This window comes from Papilio machaon, chromosome 26 (assembly GCF_912999745.1).
Source record: "Papilio machaon chromosome 26, ilPapMach1.1, whole genome shotgun sequence".
NCBI lineage: Eukaryota > Metazoa > Arthropoda > Insecta > Lepidoptera > Papilionidae > Papilio > Papilio machaon.
Window position 1 is genome coordinate 5,891,917 of NC_060011.1, and position 22,125 is coordinate 5,914,041.

The 22,125-nt window shown below is 53.5% G+C and overlaps 3 protein-coding genes across 3 annotated transcripts; 2 read left to right on the forward strand and 1 right to left on the reverse strand.

Moving 5' to 3' along the window:
- Positions 1-270: 270 nt before the first annotated feature.
- Positions 271-1,919, reverse strand: LOC106708669 (collagenase). The gene is made up of 5 exons (XM_045684395.1): positions 1,611-1,919; positions 1,256-1,523; positions 1,019-1,117; positions 469-665; positions 271-411 (listed from the first exon to the last, which is right to left on the reverse strand). The coding sequence occupies exons 1-5, from the start codon at positions 1,917-1,919 to the stop codon at positions 292-294; spliced, it is 993 nt and encodes a 330-aa protein (XP_045540351.1). The 3' UTR covers positions 271-291.
- Positions 1,920-2,985: 1,066 nt separating this feature from the next.
- LOC123722505 (influenza virus NS1A-binding protein homolog B-like) lies at positions 2,986-9,306 on the forward strand. The gene is made up of 7 exons (XM_045684396.1): positions 2,986-3,408; positions 6,641-7,194; positions 7,269-7,427; positions 7,605-8,442; positions 8,516-8,772; positions 8,843-9,025; positions 9,106-9,306. Exons 1-7 carry the CDS (start codon positions 3,375-3,377, stop codon positions 9,304-9,306), a joined length of 2,226 nt encoding a protein of 741 aa, XP_045540352.1. The 5' UTR covers positions 2,986-3,374.
- A 6,964-nt stretch (positions 9,307-16,270) lies between these two features.
- LOC123722506 (nucleolar protein dao-5-like) lies at positions 16,271-18,628 on the forward strand. Its single transcript, XM_045684397.1, has one exon. It carries the CDS (start codon positions 16,271-16,273, stop codon positions 18,626-18,628), a length of 2,358 nt encoding a protein of 785 aa, XP_045540353.1.
- Positions 18,629-22,125: the final 3,497 nt, after the last annotated feature.

Here is a 22,125-nt window from a genome sequence, read left to right on the forward strand (position 1 = left end):
TTTACAAAGTTTATTTTTACTATATTATTTTGAACATTATTTCCTTTTATTGTAATAGAATTCAACAAATACTATCGGTAAGTAGTGAAACGGTCCGCAACAAGCTGCGGCTGCGAGCTCGTTCATGTACTACTACGACTCCGGTATTAACTTACTGTTGTGTAAAAACAGTAAAGGAAAGAAATGTATACAAAGAAAACGAATGTACATATCTTGCATTTATTGTTATATTTTCATCGATAGATAAATGTTATGTAAGTATCGGAGGTACAGAGCGCGTCGCGGCGCAGGTCAGAGCTGCGCGCGCACCCACCCCGCGTACGTCGTCACACGCGTGTAGCCCGCGGGCTGGCCGCGGTCGCACCCCGCCGCCCACACGAACGACGTCACTCCGATCTGACGAACAACAATTACGTCAACAACTGCCGCATCTCCTCGCCGTCAACTGGTCCGCGGTCTCAACCTCACCAGTATCCTGCGGCCCGCGAACTGCAGCACCAGCGGGCCCCCGCCGTCTCCGCCGCACGGCCCGCGCGCGCCCGCACCGCTCGTACACAGCACGCCGCCGCCCGCAGCGCCCGCGCCGTACACCGCCTCGCACTCCGCATTGCTCAGCACCGGCACCACCGCGTCCCGCAGACCGGCACTCGACGTTATCTCCGCCCCTACACGGACCACAAGCGGACACATGAATCTACCCCAATGGCGAAGCGATCGCTGTCCGTACACATCCGCAATCGCTAATGAGTTGCCTACCTTACATCGACGAAGAAGGAGAACGTACAGAAAGAGAATATTTGCTCTTCCTATGCGTCCCCTCCTCCATCGAATCCGCTCTCCCGAAGGGTGGGAAGAGAAGAAAACTAAAATAAGACCTCTTCTGTTAAGAATTTTGTAAAGCGACGTTCTTTTGCTCGCGACGAGGACGTCTCGAGGACGAGTAGGAATTCTTACAAACCGAAATGAATATCCCACCCGAGGCGGGCGATGCGTCGTGTGAGACAATAGTGGAACTTACACTCGCCGGTCTTCCCGTACCCGATGGCGGTGGCGCGCAGCCCCGTGAACGTCAGCCCCAGCTCGGAGTTCTCCGGCAGCGCGATCGGCCTGATGTAGCCTGCACACACAGAATATATCGTCTTGTTTAAATTAGTAATTCGAATATAACGTTTCATCCCAAAACTGCACTTGGACCGCCGAGTCGATGTGGCGTTGATGAAAGAAGAAAAGCGGTTTTTCCGGCTGAGCGACTCACCGGTGGTGGAGATGTAGGGCACGACGAGCACGGCGATGTCGTTGCGGAGCGTGTCGGGGTCGTAGCCGGCGTGCGCGATCACCGCGCTGGCGGACACGCGCGTGCCGCCGGAGAAGAGCCGCACGGAGCCCAGCACGGCCAGCACGCTGTACGCCTGCGCGCGCCCGTCCCACCAGCACTGCGCCGCCGTCACCAGCCGGTAGTTGCTCACCAGAGCCGCGCCGCACACCGACGTGCGCCCCGTGTTCAGCGTGATCACCAGCCCCGCCTGCCGCGCCACAACCGTGCCGGAGGACCGGACGTCAATCCACTACTCCGTACATACTCGAGCGATTACAGATTCCCGCCGACTTACAAAGAACGGATGCTCGCCGAGGTAGGAGGCCAGGCCCCCGGTGATACGAGAGGACCTCCCGCCCGCTTCCTCGCCGGCCTCGGCTTCCGTGCGACGCAGCGCCTCCGCCAGCGGCTCGCCCACGCGCTCGTGGTAGCGCGCCGAGCCCCCGCCCGGGCCGCTCAGCGCGTCCGGCGGCGGCGCGCCCGAGTGCAGCTCGACACGCAGCGCCTCATGGCCCGCCCCCAGCGCCCCCAGCGCCCCGCACGTCGCCCACGTCGCCCACATCGCCCACACCGCCCACACCGCGCTCAGTGTCGCCGCTCGCATGATGTACAGATGCAGTGATGCCACGGAGCCGCGGCGGGGCGCTTATATCGTGTGCGCTTGCGCAGGGACTTCCTACGGCGGAGTGCCTCCTCGAGCTAATCTTTTCCACGTAAACACTTCACGATGTGAAGCGATATGAGGATACTTTAATAGCTAGATACGAGCGCTGTCTCCGCTTTTTCCTTTATTCAGATGTATTAAATTAGCTACACATGATTCTGCTCCGCTGACAGTAGGATAATAATTTTAACGAACATGTATGATGTACATAATAATTAATTATTTTAATAATATAAATGCAAATGTTTGGATGGATGTTTCTTTAAAGGTATCTTATGCTCACCGGATCTCGATGAAATTTGGTAAAGATATAGATCATAGTCTGGAAGAACACGTAGGCTACTTAATATGTTTTTTTCAATCCGCGCGCACGGAGTTACAGGCTACAACTAGTGGGTATTATAAATTGAAGTTTTTTGTAGATTGTGCACAAATAATATTTATTGACCAACAATTAACTAATTATATACTCTTACAAATTACATCAAGATAGAGAGGCTCAACAGAACATCTCGAATCGATATTACTCAGATAAGATAAAGTATGTTATAACGTCCTCTTCACCAGCCTGCGTCTTTGACAAATACATTTCTACCTATCTAACATGAAAGATAGGTAGTTCCCTACTACCTTGCATAGTTATGAAATATCTGTTAATTAAAAAAAAAACGTGGCATACAGCTCGAATTGTGTTCGATGGCCGCCACTCATCTTTCTATAAGCGTAAGGAACAACCTGAAACGAATGGCCTAGAAAGACAAATTACTTCCCAAGAATCATACTATAAAACTGACATATATTGATCGATATCAAATGAGACCTTATGTCTAACAGTCTGTTATAAGATGCTAAATTATCAATGAATCCATTGCAAACGTATTGTGTGTGGTACAATTCAATTAACACTAAGCCGTTGTATAAGTTTCCGTCCGCGCACAATTAAAAAAAACTTATTATTTACCTATTGCTTCAAACAAACATCCATCTATCTAAATTCTAAACATTCGCATTTTTAATATTAGTAAAATGCAGCACCTTTCATGATAAAAAGGGTAGGTTGGTTTTCCGCAAATGGCAACCAGAAAACAAAGAGTATGAAATGGCAACTGGCAATACTTCAATTAAGATAAATTTAATGTCAACGTCAAGTCAAGATCAAAACAAGGCGCGTGAGGCACGCGGGCAGTTGATCTAGTGCTCGAACACAACTAGTGCTCGCTGGCGGATGCAAAGCCTAAAAAAAATAGTAGTTCAGCAATACATCCGGTTTTGGACGGCGTCGCGAGGCCGTCCGAGCACGAAGAGGCGGCGAGGCCGAGCACCGCGGCCCCGTGCTCCGGTGTGAGCCGGTTTTTGGCTGACGATCGCCCAGCGCCTGGCCTGCACCACGCCGACATGAAGCCACACGACGACGGAATCAACGGACATGGTGAGCTGATTTTCCTCTACTTATCTAAACAAAATAATATCGACTCGTACGAACAAAAACCAATAAGCAATCCAAAAGTAATAAAATTAAAGTACCACGATTGTCAGTTTAAAAGTTTAGTTTAATAATTCTATTAATGATTACTCAAGGTTATCGATTTAACAAACAAATTAATCACTACTCTGGTCACATTAAAGTTAAATTACAATTAGGGTTTTTTTTAATACACGATATTGTTTACACTGCGCAACATAAATGTATGTACGTAACAAAACATACTTCGTTAAACTCTTGAACGGATTTAATTGTTGTGTTGATTGTTGAATATTGCTCAGTTAATGCAGAATGTACTGGGGCTCTGATGTCATACTGTTGCGTGGTTCACAAACCTCTCAATAGTCATTGTAGTTAATTAATTTGATTGATAAATTGGCTGTGATGTAGACGCCGGTAGCAGGCTGCTCCTGCCACACACTACATATGTTCCATTGTCAAATGATTTTAAAGCATCAAGATTTTGTTCCAATGTTGAATTGCTCTAATTATACATTAATTATGAGACTATTACTGCATTCAAAGTTTATTGTTATATATTTTAAATAATGTCATTCTCTTTAGCATACTTTTAGTTTTTTGTTAAAAAAAAAACATTTTCTGTGATAAAGTATCTATTAATGACACTTTTTTGTATCAATTATCTTAACAATATTATTGTCTTAAAAAAATTATAATAAACTAGCTGTTGCCAGCGACTTGGAGTTATAAAAATTAATTAGTAGCCTTTGTGTTCTGTTTTATATCTGTACCAAATTTCATCAAGGTCCCTTGAGCCATTCTGGACATACCTTGTAACAAACATCCATCCATCTAAACATTTGCATTCATAATATTAGTTATTTTTTAACAAGTATGTATTATCACTTTTCACAATCTCAGTTTGGTTTTTTCTGTTTTTTAATCTCTACTCTGTTGAAAACAATCAATCAAATTTTTCCTCTTTATAAAATTTTATAAAGAGGAAAAATTTGGTTGTTTGTTTGCATTCAATATCCTCCGAAACTACTGAAGCAACTTACAATATCTTTCACTGTTGGGAAGCTGTACTATCCCCAGGTTACATAGGCTATATTTATTACTATAGCATTTTTTTTTATTTAATTCATAAAAAAATATGGGCAATTGCTATCTATAGATATAAAAGAAAGTAGTGTTAGTTACTCTATTTATAACTCAAGATTGGTGGAACTGATTTAGCTGAAAATTGATGGCGAGGTAGCTTAGAACTAGGAGACGGACATAGGAACTTTTTTTTTTTTTTTTTTATGTTGTGCTTTTTTTTCCGCGCGGACGGAGTCGCGGGTAAAAGCTAGTCTTTTATAAATATAGCATCATGCAATTACAATATTTCAGCCAACAAAAATAAGTTTTAGGTAGAATTCATTTGTTCAGAAAAGTTCCAATAAATTAAACATTAAAGTTATCTTTTTTACAGTATTAATATTATAAATGCATTATTTTGTCAACTTTTGATTGCTTCAATGCACACAAAGAGTATTTGTTTTGGTAAACAAAAAGTGTGTTGATTTTCCACAGAAAACCTTTGTGCTGAGGGAGGCTTGTCTGTTTGTCTTTCAGAGAACATGGAAAAGTGGTGGGGGACAGGGAAAATATTTGAAATAAGCCTTGACTTTGTATCCATTGAGCTTTGAGTGATGAATATCTTATTTTATGTCATTGAGCTGCATTAAAGAATGCCGCCAGGCCTTTGTGCCTGAACCATAATTTTTCCTTTTTTACTCAGATGGTGGCATTAAAATGTACATTGCCGTGACTAAAACGTCACCAAAACATAAACAAGCGTTTGGTAATGATAGATTATGTAATGCAAAGGCCACGTGACTCCCGAGCTCAGCCTGAGCCTGCGCGAAGGCCGCCGCGCCGCCGTTGTTTACGTGACGTGCGCGCAACCGGATTACATTATAAATAACGAATAAATAATGTTGTTTAACCATATTATACATTCTAGAGCCGTTTGAAAGTGTACATCGCTGCCAATGCGAAAGTAACACTTGTCTGTCGCCATTTCACGCTTAAACTACTGAACCTACTTAAATTGAATTTAGATAGTTTAGAGCCTGAAAAAATATAAAGGCTACATTTTAACGCGTAAAAAGAGGATTGGAAGTGGGGGTCGAAATTTGTATCGAAGTATGATTATTTATTTTTCGGCTGTTAATTTGATATAAATAAATATGACATTGAAAGTTCGTAAAAGTTTTACCATCAAAGGTGCAATATAACAACAGGGAATGGGGGATGAATGTTTGTATTTTTTAAATGTAAGTCATCAATAAAGCTATATGCGAGACAGTATTTCACGCGGGCGAAGTCGTGGGCACAGCTAGTAGTTATATATTTTCTAGATATCTGCCGAGTACACACCACATGGTGTGAAGTAAACTTAGGTTCTAAAGTTGAATGAATAAGTTCGCATCAAGCTGCGTTGATCAGAGATAATAATTTTCTATTTGTAGTTGTGTCCTTTCTTATAGAGGTAAAAGAATTGTCTAAATCAGTTTTTAAGTAAATAGAAATTGTAGAAACCACGTCTTCAACAATAACAACAAAAGGCAATATGCCTATAACGCATTTTATTTTCTGCCATATAATAATATAATAAGGCTTATAAAATTGATAAAAATTACCAATTCGTAACCAAACATTTTCCAAATGTGGTTGAAGCTATCGTCTTTTAGAATATGTACCATGTAGGAGGTGTAAATAGTGTGGATGTTCCACTTATGTTGAAACTCATTTCATTGGTGCGAAATTTTAGATGGATATAGGACAAGTCAATGATGAGAAAACTAAGTTATGAAGGGGCGCAGTGGACGAAATATCACGCTTCCACAGAGACATACACATGTCGTTGGGGTTTTTTCAATTACTATTATAATATTATTTTGAGGTCTTTTCTCCGCCTTCTATCGTTCTTTTTTTTATTGATATTTTAGATAATTAAAATGTTCAATGTCATCGTTGCGATAGCTTATCGCGTCGATTTAGTTTGTTTTTACTGCGACGCAATGAGGCCGCAGCAATCATTAGATTAGGATTATCGAGAACGATTCGATACCGCGGCGGTCGGCCGCCAGCAGTGCGCCCCCGAACACCGACATCGGCACGCTACCACAACGTACGTACAACAACTTATACACGAGTGCGTGCGCAGAGAGCGGCGGCAGCGCGGCCAGCGGCGGCGCGCGCTCCGACGACAGCGAGGGGGAGGAGGCCGCGCTGGAGGAGGAGCTGTCGCTCGTGGACGAGGCGGCGCCGGCGCGCGTCTTGGCCGCGCTCAACGCTCTGCGCAAGGCGCGCCAGCACTACGACGTGCTCCTAGCGGCGGGCGCGGGCGGCGCGGGAGAGGAGGTGGCCGCGCACCGCGCCGTGCTCGCCGCCGTGTCCCCGCGCCTGCTCGCAGCCCTGCCCGCCACGCCGCCCGCCGCAGCGCCGGCCGCGCCCGCCCTGCGCCTGCCCGACGTCGACGCCGAGGCCCTGCGCGAGTTGGTCGAGTACGCGTACACGGGCCGCCTGCGAGTGCGCGACGCGGCGGGAGCGCGCCGCCTGTACCGAGCGGCGGCGCGATTGCGCGTGGAGACTGCGCGCGCGCACCTCGCCGAGCGCCTGGTGCGACGTCCGGCGCCGCATGACGCGCTGGCCGTGCGCGCGCTGCCCGATCTGCAGCGCCACCACCGCGCCGCGCTCGACGCCTACATCGCAGAGCACGTGAGCACATCTCGCCTCCTCGCCTCCTCCTCTGTCGCACAATGCAACAATTTTGACCGTTCATGCGTTTCCAGTTTGACGAGATATGTGCGTGCGGCGCGCTGGCGGCGTTGCCGCTCATCCACATCGAGATGCTGCGCGAGACGAGTGCGGAGCGCGGGCAGGAGGCGCCCGCGGCCGTGGCCGGCGCCGCGCTCACCTGGCTGCGCGACCAGCTCGCCGCCGGCACGCACGTGTGTACACGTCTATTACTTTTGCTATATTCGGGCCGCGATATCTGTTGCCGAACGAGACTTTAACTTTAATAGTGATATCTCACAGAAGACAAGCATGGTATAGATGTAAATAAATAGTAGGACCTCCATCGGAAAGAGTTAGTCTCTTCTTTACTGTAAGATTATAATTAACAGCTAGAAGATTTATGCTCGCGGCCGCATCTTCTGTTCGTGGACGCGGAGGGCGCGCTGCGAGACTGCGGCGAGTTGCCGGCCAGTGGCGGCGACGCGCCCGAGCTGCACGAGTACCGGCGCGAGGCGGCCGAGCGCGAGCGCGGCGTGCGGCGCCGGGCCGCGGAGCGCGAGCGCGCCCAGCCCCCCGCGCCCCCCGCACACTCCCCCGACGACCGCGCAGACGACGACACCGGCGTGCTGGCGGCGCGCGCGGCTCCCGGCGCCGGCGTCACGCGCGCTCTGCTCGCGCTCAAGGGCAAGCTGGCCGCGGCGCGCATCGCCTGGCGCACCGGCAGCGGCAGCTCGGCGCGCGGCGGCCGACTGGGCGGCGCCGTGGAGCCCGGGGACGCGCCGCGCCTCGCGCCCATGTCGGTGCCGCGGTGCGCGCTGGGCGCGGCCGAGCTCGGCGGCCGGCTGCTGGTGTGCGGCGGGTACGACCGTGCGCGCGTGCTGCGCTGCGCGGAGGCGTACGACCCCGACACGAACACGTGGACGGCGCTGCCCGACATGCGCAGCGCGCGCGGCCGCTTCCCCGCCGCGGTGCTGGGCGGCGCGCTGTACGCGCTGGGCGGCAGCGACGGCCACGCGGAGCTGGACTCGGTGGACGCGTTCGGCGGCGGCGCGTGGGAGCGGCGCGCGCGGCTGCCGCTGGCGCGCTCGCACGCCGCCGCCGCCGCGGACGAGGAGGCCGGCGTGCTGTACGTGGCGGGGGGCTGGGCGGCGGGCCGCTGTCTGCGCCAGGTGCACCGCTACTCGCCCCTCACCGACACATGGACGGAGGCGCCGCCGCTCAACACCGGTGAGTCGACGGCCGCATCCCTTCCGATCGGACCTCCTCCGACCCCATTAACAGTGGTCGTGTGCGGTGTCAGGACGGTCGCAGTGCGCGGGCGTGATGTGGCAGGGCGAGCCGTGGGTGCTGGGCGGATGCGACGCGTGGCACTGCCTGGCCGGCACGGAGCGGCTGCGCGCGGGCGGGTGGGCGCCGGGCCCCGCGCTGCCCACTGCGCGCCGCTCGGTGGGCGGGGCGGTGTGGCGCGGCAGACTGGTCGCCGCCGGCGGCTCCTCGGGCGGCGCCTCGCTGCGCACCACCGCCTGGCTGGAGCCCGACGCGCTCGCCTGGCGGGAGGTAGGTCTCAGTGCCGCGGGGGAGAGGCGCTCGGGGAAGGCTGCGGCGGCTGACTGTGTGACTGTGTCAGGGGCCGCTGCTGCGCGAGGCGCGCGCGGCGCCGGCGCTGTGCGTGGTGCGCGACGTGCTGTACTGCGCGGGCGGCTTCAGCGGGCAGGAGTTCCTGGCGAGCGTGGAGTGCCTGCTGGAGCCCGACGGCTGCTGGACGGCGCTGTGGGTGCCGCACTCCCCCGCCGCGCCCGCACCGGCCACTGTGAGCGACACCGGCTATAAACCTATCACGCCTGGTCTGTTTTAGCGATACGTGATGAACATGTTGTTTTCGATTTCCAGCAAATCTTGGAGGAACAAATTCTTGAAAACCACGAGTCCGTCGTCGTGAACGGGAGCCACGATGTTGAGTTGGAGCGAGAGGACGAGATGGGTGCGCGCTGCGAGAGCGAGCGGGACGGCGCTCTCGCCAAGAAGAGTGCGAGCGAGAGAGGCGGCGCGCTGGAGCGAGACGGCGAGAGCGGCGCGGTGGGCGGGGCGTGAGCGCGGTGGGCGGGGCGTGAGCGCGGTGGGCGGGGCGTGAGCGCGGCGCGGTGGGCGGGGCGTGAGCGCGGTGGGCGGGGCGTGAGCGCGGCGCGGTGGGCGGGGCGTGAGCGCGGTGGGCGGGGCGTGAGCGCGGTGGGCGGGGCGTGAGCGCGGTGGGCGGGGCGTGAGCGCGGTGGGCGGGGCGTGAGCGCGGCGCCCACTTACACTGCATTCAGATTCAATTAAAGTTAATGAACAAGTGCGCGAGGCTCAGGTCGCGTCTTCTTACTTCACATTCACACCTACAACAGACATCTGTTCCTTCGCGTCGACATCAATTATAGAAATAATGAAACATTGTAAAAAAAAAAGATAACTTCGCTGTCAGTAGTTTTTGTTACGTCAAATGCTGCCTTTGCGAGAGGCGCGAGGTATTTGTATTTGTTGCGTCGCGCATTTCGTAGGGTAAAAAAAAAAGTATAAAGATTATATGCAGTCATATTTAAACATTACGAGACCAAAAAAACAGTATTGTTTTACTGAAATACTGAACGTAACTCGTTTCACTGCAGTGGGCGGGAATTATAGATATTTAAGTTTATTCTGTCGACCAGACTCGCCCCCCCCCTCCCCCCACAGCCTCGTCCCGAGACTCGTGCAATTTAGTTTTAAAATTAACGTACATTCCTGTTCAATCGGAAAATTCCATTAGCTTATAGTGACATTGTACTGCAACAAAAGAAATGAAAGAAAACATTTCTTATGTTTGCTATCATCATATTATTTATCCGTCCTTCCACTTTGTGCTGAACACTGCCGCCCCCCCCCCCCCCTCCCCCCTCCTCCCCCCCTCCCCCCTGCACACACACACACACACACACACACACACACACACAACGACACAGAGACTGTACACTCTGCATCTGTAACTGTAACATATTTAAATTTTATATCTGTATCGGAATACTAATTTAAATTAAAAATATATTCGTTTGAACATTTTTTTTAATAATGAAATAAATGTTAGTTAAGATGAAACAATTAGTATTGAGGAAATGCAAGCGATTCATTTAATGTTATGTGACGACTCTCACTCGTAACAATCCGCAACGAGCAGTGCGCGGCGTCTACGCGGAGTGTACGCGGAGTGTACGCGGAGTGTACGCGGAGTGTACGCGGAGTGTACGCGGAGTGTACGCGGAGTGTACGCGGAGTGTACGCGGAGTGTACGCGGAGTGTCCGGGGAGTGTCCGGGGAGTGTCCGCGGGCGCGCTGCGTGCACCTTCAACTCTAGTTACCTCTGACACTCCTAGATGGGCTAGTAGAGATTGTTTATGGTTTTTTTTAAATAAATAAACAAGGCATTTAAATAACAAAGGCGTTTTATTTCCCTCGCTTCATCTTGAAGTAATCTCCCTGATATTGCGATGTGGCCAGCGACTTGAAAACCATTTTGTTATGTATATATTATCCTTAAGCCGCATTCACATTTGTCTGACGTATTGTGTCGTTATGGCTACTGTTCACATCTATGTGACGCGTTATGACGCATTTTTAATCAGTTCCGTTATAGCTCTCGGAGAGTTTACACATTCGCAATGTTTTTTCATGAATCATCCGATTCGGATTCAGATTATGAAGAAGATATGCAGTTATTGGCACTGGCACCACTTCTAATAAAACAAAAAAAGAGAAGAAGATATTGGATACATCCAGTAAATACAAAAAGAGAGACTAAAGGCGAGTTTCATTGTCTCGTTAAAGAGCTTGAGAGTGATGCTGAAAAATTTCATCAGTATTTTAGAATGTCTACCTTCTGACGCGTCACAACACAACAAAATGGCGCGTGCACACTAGTCCGACCCGCTGTGTCGTGTCGCTGCGCCGTCCCCCGCACCTCACCCAACTGACGCGGACCGGGATCGCTACTGACGCGACACGACACAAGCCATCACGACACACTGCGTCAGAGAAGTGTGCACGCAACCATATTAATTGTATGAGACCGATACCTTTCTGATGCATCACGACACAACACGTCAGACAAATGTGAATGCGGCTTTAGTCAATCCTAAAACAATGAAAGTATAATTGACATACATGCATACGTAGGGCACTCGGAAAGGTTTGCGATACTAAAAAAAAAAAAATCTATAGGAAAATATATTTTTATGACACTTTTTCAAGGTACTCACTAATGAGAAGTTTTTTTTTTTTTTTTTTTTTTTTTTTTTTTTTTTTTTTTTTTTTTTTTACATCACCTTAACTAAACTCGAATTGACGATATGTACTAATTTGTACAGCAAATAATAATTGAAATGACTAATAATGAAAGAACTAGATGGCGTTACGACATTTCTCCTGCGCCGCAACAGATGGCGCTGTAGTAACTGTTCATTTGATTTCATCGCGATGTTTAGAGACATGTGACATGTCATACATACATACCTCGTAGGTAGCTAGGTTTTTTTTTTTTTTTCCCACCCGAGAGTACATCCTCCTGGGTGGGAGTATATTGTCATGTTCCACAAAATTTTATACATGATCTTACACATTAAATTATATACAGAGCTGGGCATTAACTCGTTAATCCGTTAATCGTTAATTAACAAAGTTAACATTTTGCTTAACGGATTAACTTTTAAGTTAACTTCAAAAAGTGTTAACGCTTTTGTTAACTTCCGTTAAACTCAAATTCCGTTAATAAAAGTCCGTTAATCGTTAAATTAGAAACTTGGAGACGTGCTGTCATTTTGTTTAAATAACGTGCCACGCCACGCTCGTAAGTTCAACTATGTTGAGAGACTGTCGGCGACTCGAATGGTGAACGAACGAGTTGATAATGTGAAGTTCGCGTGCAAGTGTGATGCATCAGAGCGTCCGGGAAAGATGTGACCAACAGGACGAAATCAGTATGTATAATTTTGGTATGGTTAACTGCACAGGTGGGCACAGTTAATCGAAAAGTTAACTTCGTTAATCGTTAATTCGTTAATTAAAAAATTAACTCCGTTAATCGTTAAAGCGTTAAATTCTCGAAAATTTAACGCAAGTTAAAGTTAATCGTTAACAGTTAACCGTACCAAAATTATACATACTAATTTCACTTATGTGGCGACACTTTTTTAAAATAGTAATTGTACTATACTTTTATAGAATGTACACATTAGTATTAGAGATAAGTATGAATACATTATAGTATATTTCATTACGAGTGCGGAAAGCCTGTCATTGTAAAGAGTTCCGAAGTTGAGGGTTGACAGTTGGAACAAGTTGTAATGACGGTTCCGCACGTGTACTAAACAACTATTTTTAATTCAGTTGCGAAAAAATGAAGCAATTTATATATAATAAAAACAATAAACTTAACTAACTAAAATGTTTGGAAAATGGCGCCAACTGTAAAAGATTAAAAACAGAGATTTTTTTGTTTTCTTCGCCCATTCTGGGTAGGCAAAGGGAACTATGCCCAAACAGCCAAGTCTTCAGTAGATTATTTTTATTGATATGAAATTTAATGAGATGAAATAAAATGAAACCTAACCTAATTCATCGAATCAAATCATTAAATCTGATATTGTAACAAATTAGGAGCTTCTTTTTAGAAATATTTGCATGAATCATAAAAACTTCAAAGATTTTTTTTTGTAAAAACATCGTGGTTGGTTTTTCTTTTTAACAGACATTATTTTGAGAGTTGGGAAAGAGAACGCACGAGTTTGGAAAAGCTAAAGAAAAAGCATGAGTAAAAAATGTTTTAATACAGTTGTTCAAAAAATAGCGTATTGCAGTGACGAAGAGCGTTGGGAATGTGGGCTATTACATACTCGTGCTTTTATATACTCGTAATGAAATATACTATTTCGAACCTTCTTTTGATTTTGCCCTGTAGGTCACGTCTTTCCCGGACGCTCTGATGCATCACACTTGCACGCGAACTTCACATATATCAATTATCAACTCGTTCGTTCACCATTCGAATCGCCGACAGTCGCCTGACATAGCTGAACTTACGAGCGTGGCGTGGCGCGTAATTTAAACAAAATGACAGCACGTCTCCAAGTTTCTAATTTAACGATTAACGGACTTTTATTAACGGAAGTTGAGTTTAACGGAAGTTAACAAAAGCGTTAAAACTTTTTGAAGTTAACTTAAAAGTTAATCCGTTAAGCAAAATGTTAACTTCGTTAATTAACGATTAACGGATTAACGAGTTAATGCCCAGCTCTGGTTAACTGTTAACGATTAACTTTAACTTGCGTTAAATTTTCGAGAATTTAACGCTTTAACGATTAACGAAGTTAATTTTTTAATTAACGAATTAACGATTAACGAAGTTAACTTTTCGATTAACTGTGCCCACCTGTGATTATATAAAACATTGTTCGCAAGGTCCAGACAGCAATCTTCCTTAGCGATTTGATACTATTGTCTGACTGCTGCCTGGACACAGTGCTCATAATAAAAACTAACTTAAAATTAAACCTAAAGCTAGACTATTATATGTAGAATAATTTTATACAACAAAATAAAACAAATAAATGAATAAACGAGAATGATCAATTTGAGTCTTAAGGGGTGGGATTGTTGAACGCTTTTAAATGGTCAACTCAGTAGGTAGGTAGGTAGGTAGGTAGGTAGGTAGGTAGGTAGGTAGGTAGGTAGGTAGGTAGGTAGGTAGGTAGGTAGGTAGGTAGGTAGGTAGGTAGGTAGGTAGGTAGGTAGGTAGGTAGGTAGGTAGGTAGGTTAGGTTAGGTTAGGTTAGGTTAGGTTAGGTTCCCCACCAACGGTTCCCGCCTTGTCGTGGCGGTGGGGCTCTAGTAACCGTGGCTGCCTCCCACGGTGAAGCTAAGAGGAACCAGGGTCGGCCTAGCGTGCAGGACCGGCTGTCTTGGGCCGGACTGGGCTGGTCTAGCGTGCAGGGCCGACCCACCCGGAGGAGGCTGCCAGAGGCGGACTGTGGTGTCCGCTTCGGAGCATGCCAGGAGGTGGGGCCGCGGGGGGTGCGGGTGGGTACTGGTTTATCCTGCCCCCTGCAGCCCTCGTGGCCGGATGTGTATGGTGGGGCCGCGGAGGGGTACTGGCATACCCAGCCCCTCCGCGGCCCGTAGGGTCAACGGCGGGGCCCGACATCGGACCCGCCGATGGTGGCTGGGGAGGCGGGGGTAAAACCTCGTCTCTCCGGCTTCCATAGCCCCGTGGTGGCAGGTTCGGGGGGACCTGTCACCCGCTTCGAAGGGCAAGGAGGATGGCGCGTATCGTTCCGGCGCGCCTCCCCTAAAGGATGGATGGTGGGTTCACCCACCCCAGTGGTGGAGCTGCTTCGGCGGCTAGCGCAGACGGGGCCGCGGAGGAGTGCGAAAGCGTGCCCGTAGCCCCGTCACCAATGCGCAGGAGGAACAGAGGTGGTTTAGCGGGTATGCTCCCACTAGGGGAGAGAATCTCGCATAACTTCGTGTCCCCCCCGGGGCATGTCGTATGCATAAAGCATTCCCCTCTTTAAAAAAAAAAAAAAAAAAAAAAAAAGGTTAGGTTAGGTTAGGTTAGGTTAGGTTAGGTTAGGTTAGGTTAGGTTAGGTTAGGTTAGGTTCCACGGACCTGAGCTCGGGGCGAAGCCCCGGTTCCCGAGGAGCTCTCCCGCGCCCGGGAGGCGAGGAGAAGGACGACCGTGGAGCTGTGGGCGAGAGGCCTAGCGCACGCCAAATATGGCGTGCGCACCATAGAGGCCATACGCCCGCAGCTCCCGGAGTGGTGTGGGAGGAGCCACGGCTCCCTCACCTTCCGACTGACACAGGTGCTGTCCGGGCATGGTTGCTTCGGACGGTACCTGTGTCGGATCGGAAGGGAGGTGACGATGCGCTGCCACGGGTGCGGCGCCAGCGAGGATACGGCGCAGCACACACTCGAAGTGTGCTGCGCCTGGAGAGAAGAGCGCCGCACCCTGATGGCGGCGATAGGCGGCGACCTCTCACTTCCCGGCGTCGTACGCGCCATGTTGGGAAGTGAGAGGTCTTGGAACGCGGTCTCCTCCTTCTGCGAATTAGTCATGTCGCAGAAGGAGGAGAGGGAGCGGGAGCGCGAAGGGGATCCCCTAGCGCCCCCGCTCCGACAGAGAAGAGTGGGGAGAAGGAGGCGGCAATTCGCTGCTGCCCTTCTCCCCACGCCTTAGAATTTTTGAGGGCCGTAAAGGCTAAACGCAGGCGGGGTCACGGAAGTAAGCTAACGCGTTTCCCGTGGCCCCGCCGTAACGCGTGAGAGGGCAGTCTGGTTTTAGTGGGTATTCCGGTCGCCTTCTGCGGCCGGCGAGTCCCACACTCCCCTACGCCATTGCACAGCCCGGCGTAGGGGGTGCGTAAATGCATTTCCAGACTATAAAAAAAAAAAAAAAAAAAAGGTTCCACGGACCTGCTCGGTTGTCCGAGTGGGCGGAGAGGTGAACTCCGACGTGGCGCGTCCCCGGGTGGTGGATAGGGGAACGCCCCGGCATATTGCTGGGGTAGGGCTTTTTTCGCCCCGCGAACCAAACACCAAAACCCGTAAATCCGCACCCAGCGGAAACGGGGGCTCTGCGCACTGAGCGTGGGGCCGCGAGGAAGAAAACCTCTATAAAAAATTACCCTGGTGGCAACACCACACTTGGCGCCCACTGGTCTTTATGATCGGTGGACGCCAAGTAAACCGTAAGTCCGCACTGAGCGGAAACGGGGGCTCTGCGCACTGAGCGTGGGGCCGCGAGGAAGAAAACCTCTATAAAAAATTACCCTGAGGAGGAGGTGGATGTTCCGTAGGGCTACACCGGACAGGGCCACCCATACCGGGCAGGCCTGCGGAACATCGACGAGGGCGTGCGGCATCACGTTAAAAGGCAGCGGACTTCGGTCGGAGTATGGCGGCCTCCAAGGCCGCGCGTCATGACTGGGGGACCTCACCCTGCTCAACAAAGGCGGCTTCCGGTGTCCGACAACGCCGGACAAAATGGACAATGGCAGACTTTAATAAGTATATACCCCAGGAGGGTACCGCTGGCTATGCCAGCGGAGAATCCCTCCCAGAGGTCATTCTGACCTCTGGCCGGCCCACGTACTCTGGGGGGGCCAAAGCATGCCAAACCACGACCTCAGCACGAAACCCGGAAATGATAGCAAGCGATATGGATTTGACGAATCGGAAGGAGAAGGAAGCGTGGACAGGAAGAGGAGGAAAGGCTGGTAAGGACCAGGCAGAGGAGGAAGAGACGAGCGACGCGGAGTTGGTGTCGGTCTCTGAAACACCTGGAATGTCCGGAATATCCGGTCTGTCCTCGTCTGACTCGGACAGCACGATAGAGGGCACAAAAGACCTAGGGGAGGCGAACAGGGCCGCCCCTACAGCCCCGAGACTCGCCCTCAGATTTGCGGCGAAAATGCCAAAGAAGAGGGCGTTGAAAGATGACGGAGCGGCGGCCCCGGTGGCCGTCAAAGTATCAACGGCGGCAAGAGGCCGCCCAAGACGACCAGCTCACAGCAGCTACCTGAAGGAGGCCAAAGCACATCTGGCGGAGGGGGGGGAGAGTGGAGCAAGCAGCTCGAACCCCCCCCCCTACCGGCCCCCGTGCCTCCCGCCCAGGGACCCGTCGGAGCCGAGGTGCTCCCAGCCGGCGGCCGCGACGATCGAGGCCCTTGCTGCTAAAGCCCTCCTGAATGTGGCCGCCATTCAGGGGGAAGTGAAGAAAAGCGGCAACATTAAGGGCACGGTCCTGGGACAGATCAACCGGGCCACAAAAGAGGTGATCGAGGCGGTGGAGGAGCTCCGCTCGATCACCCCTCAGGAGGAACAGCGCCGACTCCGCGCGGAAAATGCCCGGCTAGCGAGGGAAGTGGAGCTCATCCGCGCGGAGCTCAAGGCATTCAAAGAGGCGTACTCGGAGTCGCAGAGGAAAGCGGCCGCGACTCCGAGGGAGGTTCCTCAGGCCCGGGAGGAGGGAGTGGAGACCGTGCTCAGGGGCGCCCTCGAGGAGATGAGGCGCGACCTTCTAGAGTCCGTAGGCGGGATGGTAAACGCCCGCCTAGGAGACCTGGAAACGCGCCTCCCCCCTGAGCCGGTGGTCAGACCGCCTCTTCAAGCGGACCAACACCACCCGCCGCCGCCGCGCCCTGTGGCCCGGCCAAGACTGGCAACCGGTGCCACCAAAGGCGCCGAAGCACGACCGGCCCAGGCCCCCGTGGCCAAAGCCGGTCCAGCCCCGAAGCCGAAGAGGCGAATTAATAAGACTGGACCAGCCGCCCCTCCCCCCCCTCCACCTGCTGGCGGAGGAGGGAGTGCGGAGACGGCCACAAAGGCCAAAGCCGGAGCCACCAAAACTGCCCCCCAAACACCCGGGGGCGAGGAAACACCATGGGCCAAAGTGGTCGGCCGGAAGGCCCGTAAGAAGAAGGCCCCGGCCAAGGCCCCGCCCGCTGCACAGGTTCACCCTGTAAGAACGCAGCGGGCTGCCCCCCCCCCCAAAGCGGTAAAGATCGTGGCCCCTAAGACGGCGGCCATCACCGTCACCCTCAAACCGGGGGCCACGATCACGACAGCGGAAGGTCAGGTCGCCGAGGCCAAATATACAGATATATTGGCCAAGGCCAAGGCGGCGATCTGCCTTAGAGACCTCGGCTTGGAGACGGTCAAGGTACGTACCAGCATGACCGGCTCCAAGCTGATGGAGGTGGGGGGGAGCACCCCAGAAGAGACGGCCGACCGCCTGGCCGCCGAATTGACACGCGTCATTGGCGGCTGGGCGGACATCGCGCGTCCGTCCAAGCTCGCGGACCTCCGGGTCTCGGGTTTGGACGAGACGATAACGCGCGAGGAGGTGGCAGCCAAATTGGCTACAGTCGGGGGCTGCCACCCCGAGGCCGTCAAAGTGGGCCTAATCAGGCCCAGCTTCTGGGGTGGGGGGTCCACCCTGGTGAAATGTCCGGCGGCGGCGGCGAAAACTGTCGCTCAGATAGGGAAGGTGGCCATAGGGTGGAGTATGGCCACCGTCACCGCGGTAAGGGCCCGGCCGCTGCGATGCTTTAAGTGCATGCAGCTGGGCCACACCCGGGCCCTATGCCCGTCGGAAGCGGAGGATGGTCGCCTCTGCTTCCGATGTGGCCAAGAGGGCCACAAGAGGGCGGCGTGCGAGGCGCCTGTCAACTGCGCCGTGTGCAAAAGGACAGGCTGCCCGCACGCCCACGTAATGGGGGGAGCTAAATGCACCCCCCCCACCATGAGGGGGAAGGCCCGCTCCACCGGCCCTCCCCCTGCGCCAAGAGCGCAGCCGCCGTCCGGGCCGCATCAACCGCCCGAAGAGGAACGTATGCAGGTGTCATAAATGCCCAGACACCTGCATACGGAGTTCCTGCAGACCAACGCCAACCACTCCGCCCGCGCACAGGACCTGCTCATGCAGGCCCTGGCGGAGTGGAAAATTGCCGTTGCTGTCGTGGCCGAGCCCTACCTCATCCCTTCCCAGCCTCATTGGGTCGGGGACACGGAGGGCTCGGTCGGAATGGTGGCGCCGCCAACGGGCCCGCAAATCCTCTCTCTCAGAGAGAGAGGTGCGGGTTACGTGGCGGCAAACTGAGGAGAAGTAGTGCTCATCGGAGTCTACTTCTCCCCGAACAGGAGCCTCTCGCAATTTGAGAGGTTCCTGGATGGCCTGGAGCTGGTGGTGCGGAGGGCATTGCCAGCCCAGGTCATCGTGATGGGGGACCTCAATGCTAAGTGCGCGGCTTGGGGATCCCCCATCACCGACGTCAAGGGGGCGCACCTTCGGGACTGGGCCCTCACTATTGGCCTGGTCCCGGAGAACCGGGGCAGCGCCTTCACATGTGTGCGCGCACGGGGTGGCTCAGTTGTCGACGTGACGTTTGCCACCCCCAATATCGGCGCGCGCATCTCGTGTTGGCGCGTCCTGGAGGATGTGGAGACCCTGTCAGATCACCTGTACATCAGGTTCAGGGTCTCCACAGCGCCCCCTGGGCGTCAAACCCGCACGGCGGGCGGCAGGGGCGTCTTCCCTAGGTGGCAGCTGTCACGTCTCGACGAAGACCTGGCAGAGGAGGCCGCTATTGTTTGTTCGTGGGCCTCCGACCCCCCTCAATCCCTGGGGGTCGGAGAAAGGGCTGCCAGGTTCCGTCGGGACTTGACAGCTGTATGCGACTCAGCAATGCCTAGGGCTCGACGCCTCACGCCCCGAGAGGGGGTGTACTGGTGGTCGCGGGACCTCGCGGCCCTGCGTGCCACCAGCAACGCTGCCCGCCGTGCACTCTCCCGGTGCCGAAGACGTCGGCATCGGGAGCCGGGCGAGCTGGAGCGCCTTCACGCCGAAATGCGTTCGGCCAAGAAGGCGCTCCAAGCCGCCATAGGGGCCGCCAAGGACGCTGCATACTCGGAGTTCTTGGCGGCCCTGGACGCGGACCCGTGGGGGCGCCCGTACCGGATGGTACGGGCCAAATTCAAAACGGCGCCCCCCACGGAGGCCATGGAGCCGGCCGTCCTCAGCGCGGTGGTAGAGGGGCTATTCCCAGACAGCCCCCCATTCGAGCCACCGCGCATGTCGCAGCAGAGGGATGACGACGAGGACGACGCCGCCGTCCCTAATCCTCCTCCGATAACCGAGGAGGAAATGCTAGGGGCGGCCCGCCGGCTCCAAGGCCCGCGGAAGGCCCCGGGACCGGACGGGGTCCCGGGGAAGGTTCTCCCCATCGCGCTGAAGCACCTCGGGGACCGCCTACGCTGCCTCTTCGAGGACTGCCTGGCAGCGGGGCACTTCCCTGAGGTGTGGAAGGAGGGGCGACTGGTCCTCATCAGGAAAGAAGGCCGCCCCGCGGACTCTCCGTCGGGATACCGCCCACTAGTGATGCTGGATGAGGCCGGGAAGCTACTAGAGCGTGTTATAGCTGCCCGGATCATCCAGCATCTAGAGAGGGACGGGCCGCAGCTTTCGGTGAACCAATTCGGGTTCCGGTCAGGACGATCCACCTTGGACGCCCTGGCCGCCCTGAAGAAGTTCACCGACGAAGCGGCCCAAAAGGGGCAGGGAGCCATGGCGGTGTCATTAGACATCGCCAACGCCTTCGGCTCCCTCCCCTTTGCGGTAATAGAGGAGGCGCTCCGATATCACGGAGTGCCCCTCTACCTGCGGAGAGTCGTAGGACACTACCTGCAAGGGCGGGTAGTGTCCTACATGGGGAGAACCGGCAGAGAGGAAAGGCGGATGGCCTCCGGTGTTCCACAGGGGTCCGTGCTAGGGCCCCTGCTATGGAACATCGGGTATGACTGGGCCATCCGCGGAGAGGTGCTGTCCCGGATGGCGGTCATCTGCTACGCAGATGACACGCTGGTAGCCGTCCGGGACACCACCTGGAGCCGGCTCGTGAGAAGGGCTGAGGCCGGAGCCACATTGTTGACCCGGAGGATCGAGGCACTAGGCCTCCGAGTGGCCCTCAGTAAGACCGAGGCCCTCTGTTTTAAAGGGCCTCGGTGGAGGGTACCTGCGGGGGCCACCCTCCGGGTCAACGGAGAGGAAGTCCGGGTCAAGGCCCGGATAAAATATCTGGGTCTTGTCCTCGACGGGGGTTGGCGCTTCGGCGATCACTTCCGAGCGCTGACCCCCCGGCTTGTGGGCGCGGCCTCAGCCCTAGCGAGGCTCCTCCCCAACCTCAGCGGTCCGGGTGTACATGCGAGGATGCTGTACACCACGGTCGTCAAGAGTATGGCCCTGTACGGTGCACCGATATGGGCTCGCGCCCTTAATGCACCGAACAGGGCCCTCCTCCGCAGGCCGCAACGCATTGTTGCGGCGCGTGCGTGCCGGGCCTACCGAACGGTAGGCCACGCGGCGGCCTGCGTTTTGGCCGGCACCCCTCCGTGGGAGATCGAGGCGGGAGTGCTGGCCGAAGCCTACTGGGCGCGGGCTAGACAAAGAGCTCGGGGCGAAGCCCCGGTTCCCGAGGAGCTCTCCCGCGCCCGGGAGGCGAGGAGAAGGACGACCGTGGAGCTGTGGGCGAGAGGCCTAGCGCACGCCAAATATGGCGTGCGCACCATAGAGGCCATACGCCCGCAGCTCCCGGAGTGGTGTGGGAGGAGCCACGGCTCCCTCACCTTCCGACTGACACAGGTGCTGTCCGGGCATGGTTGTTTTGGACGGTACCTGTGTCGGATCGGAAGGGAGGTGACGATGCGCTGCCACGAGTGCGGCGCCAGCGAGGATACGGCGCAGCACACACTCGAAGTGTGCTGCGCCTGGAATGATGAGCGCCGCACTCTGGTGGCGGCGATAGGCGGCGACCTCTCACTTCCCGGCGTCGTCCGCGCCATGTTGGGAAGTGAGAGGTCTTGGAACGCGGTCTCCTCCTTCTGTGAATTAGTCATGTCGCAGAAGGAGGAGAGGGAGCGGGAGCGCGAAGGGGATCCCCTAGCGCCCCCGCTCCGGCAGAGAAGAGTGGGGAGGAGGAGGCGGCAATTCGCTGCTGCCCTTCTCCCCACGCCTTAAATTTTTGAGGGCCCGTAGCGGCCAAACGCAGGCGGGGTCACGGAAGTAAGCTAACGCGTTTCCCGTGGCCCCGCCGTAACGCGTGAGAGGGCAGTCTGGTTTTAGTGGGTATTCCGGTCGCCTTGTCTTTCTTCTGCGGCCGGCGAGTCCCACACTCCCCTACGCCATTGCACAGCCCGGCGTAGGGGGTGCGTAAATGCATTTCCAGACTATAAAAAAAAAAAAAAAAAAAAAGGTTCCACGGACCTGCTCGGTTGTCCGAGTGGGCGGAGAGGTGAACTCCGACGTGGCGCGTCCCCGGGTGGTGGATAGGGGAACGCCCCGGCCTTCTG

Excerpts from the sequence above, each read along its gene's own strand:
- LOC123722505 (XM_045684396.1), top strand. The coding sequence starts at position 3,375 with ATGAAGCCACACGACGACGGAATCAACGGACATG. Across the intron at positions 7,428-7,604 it reads AGCTCGCCGCCGGCACGCAC|CTAGAAGATTTATGCTCGCG; the intron begins GTGTGTACACGT and ends TATAATTAACAG. Across the intron at positions 8,773-8,842 it reads ACGCGCTCGCCTGGCGGGAG|GGGCCGCTGCTGCGCGAGGC; the intron begins GTAGGTCTCAGT and ends TGACTGTGTCAG.
- LOC123722506 (XM_045684397.1), top strand. The coding sequence starts at position 16,271 with ATGGCAGACTTTAATAAGTATATACCCCAGGAGGGTACCGCTGGCTAT.
- LOC106708669 (XM_045684395.1), bottom strand. The coding sequence starts at position 1,919 with ATGCGAGCGGCGACACTGAGCGCGGTGTGGGCGGTGTGGGCGATGTGG. Across the intron at positions 1,118-1,255 it reads GCCCTACATCTCCACCACCG|GCTACATCAGGCCGATCGCG; the intron begins GTGAGTCGCTCA and ends CTGTGTGTGCAG. Across the intron at positions 412-468 it reads TCGCGGGCCGCAGGATACTG|ATTGTTGTTCGTCAGATCGG; the intron begins GTGAGGTTGAGA and ends GTTGTTGACGTA.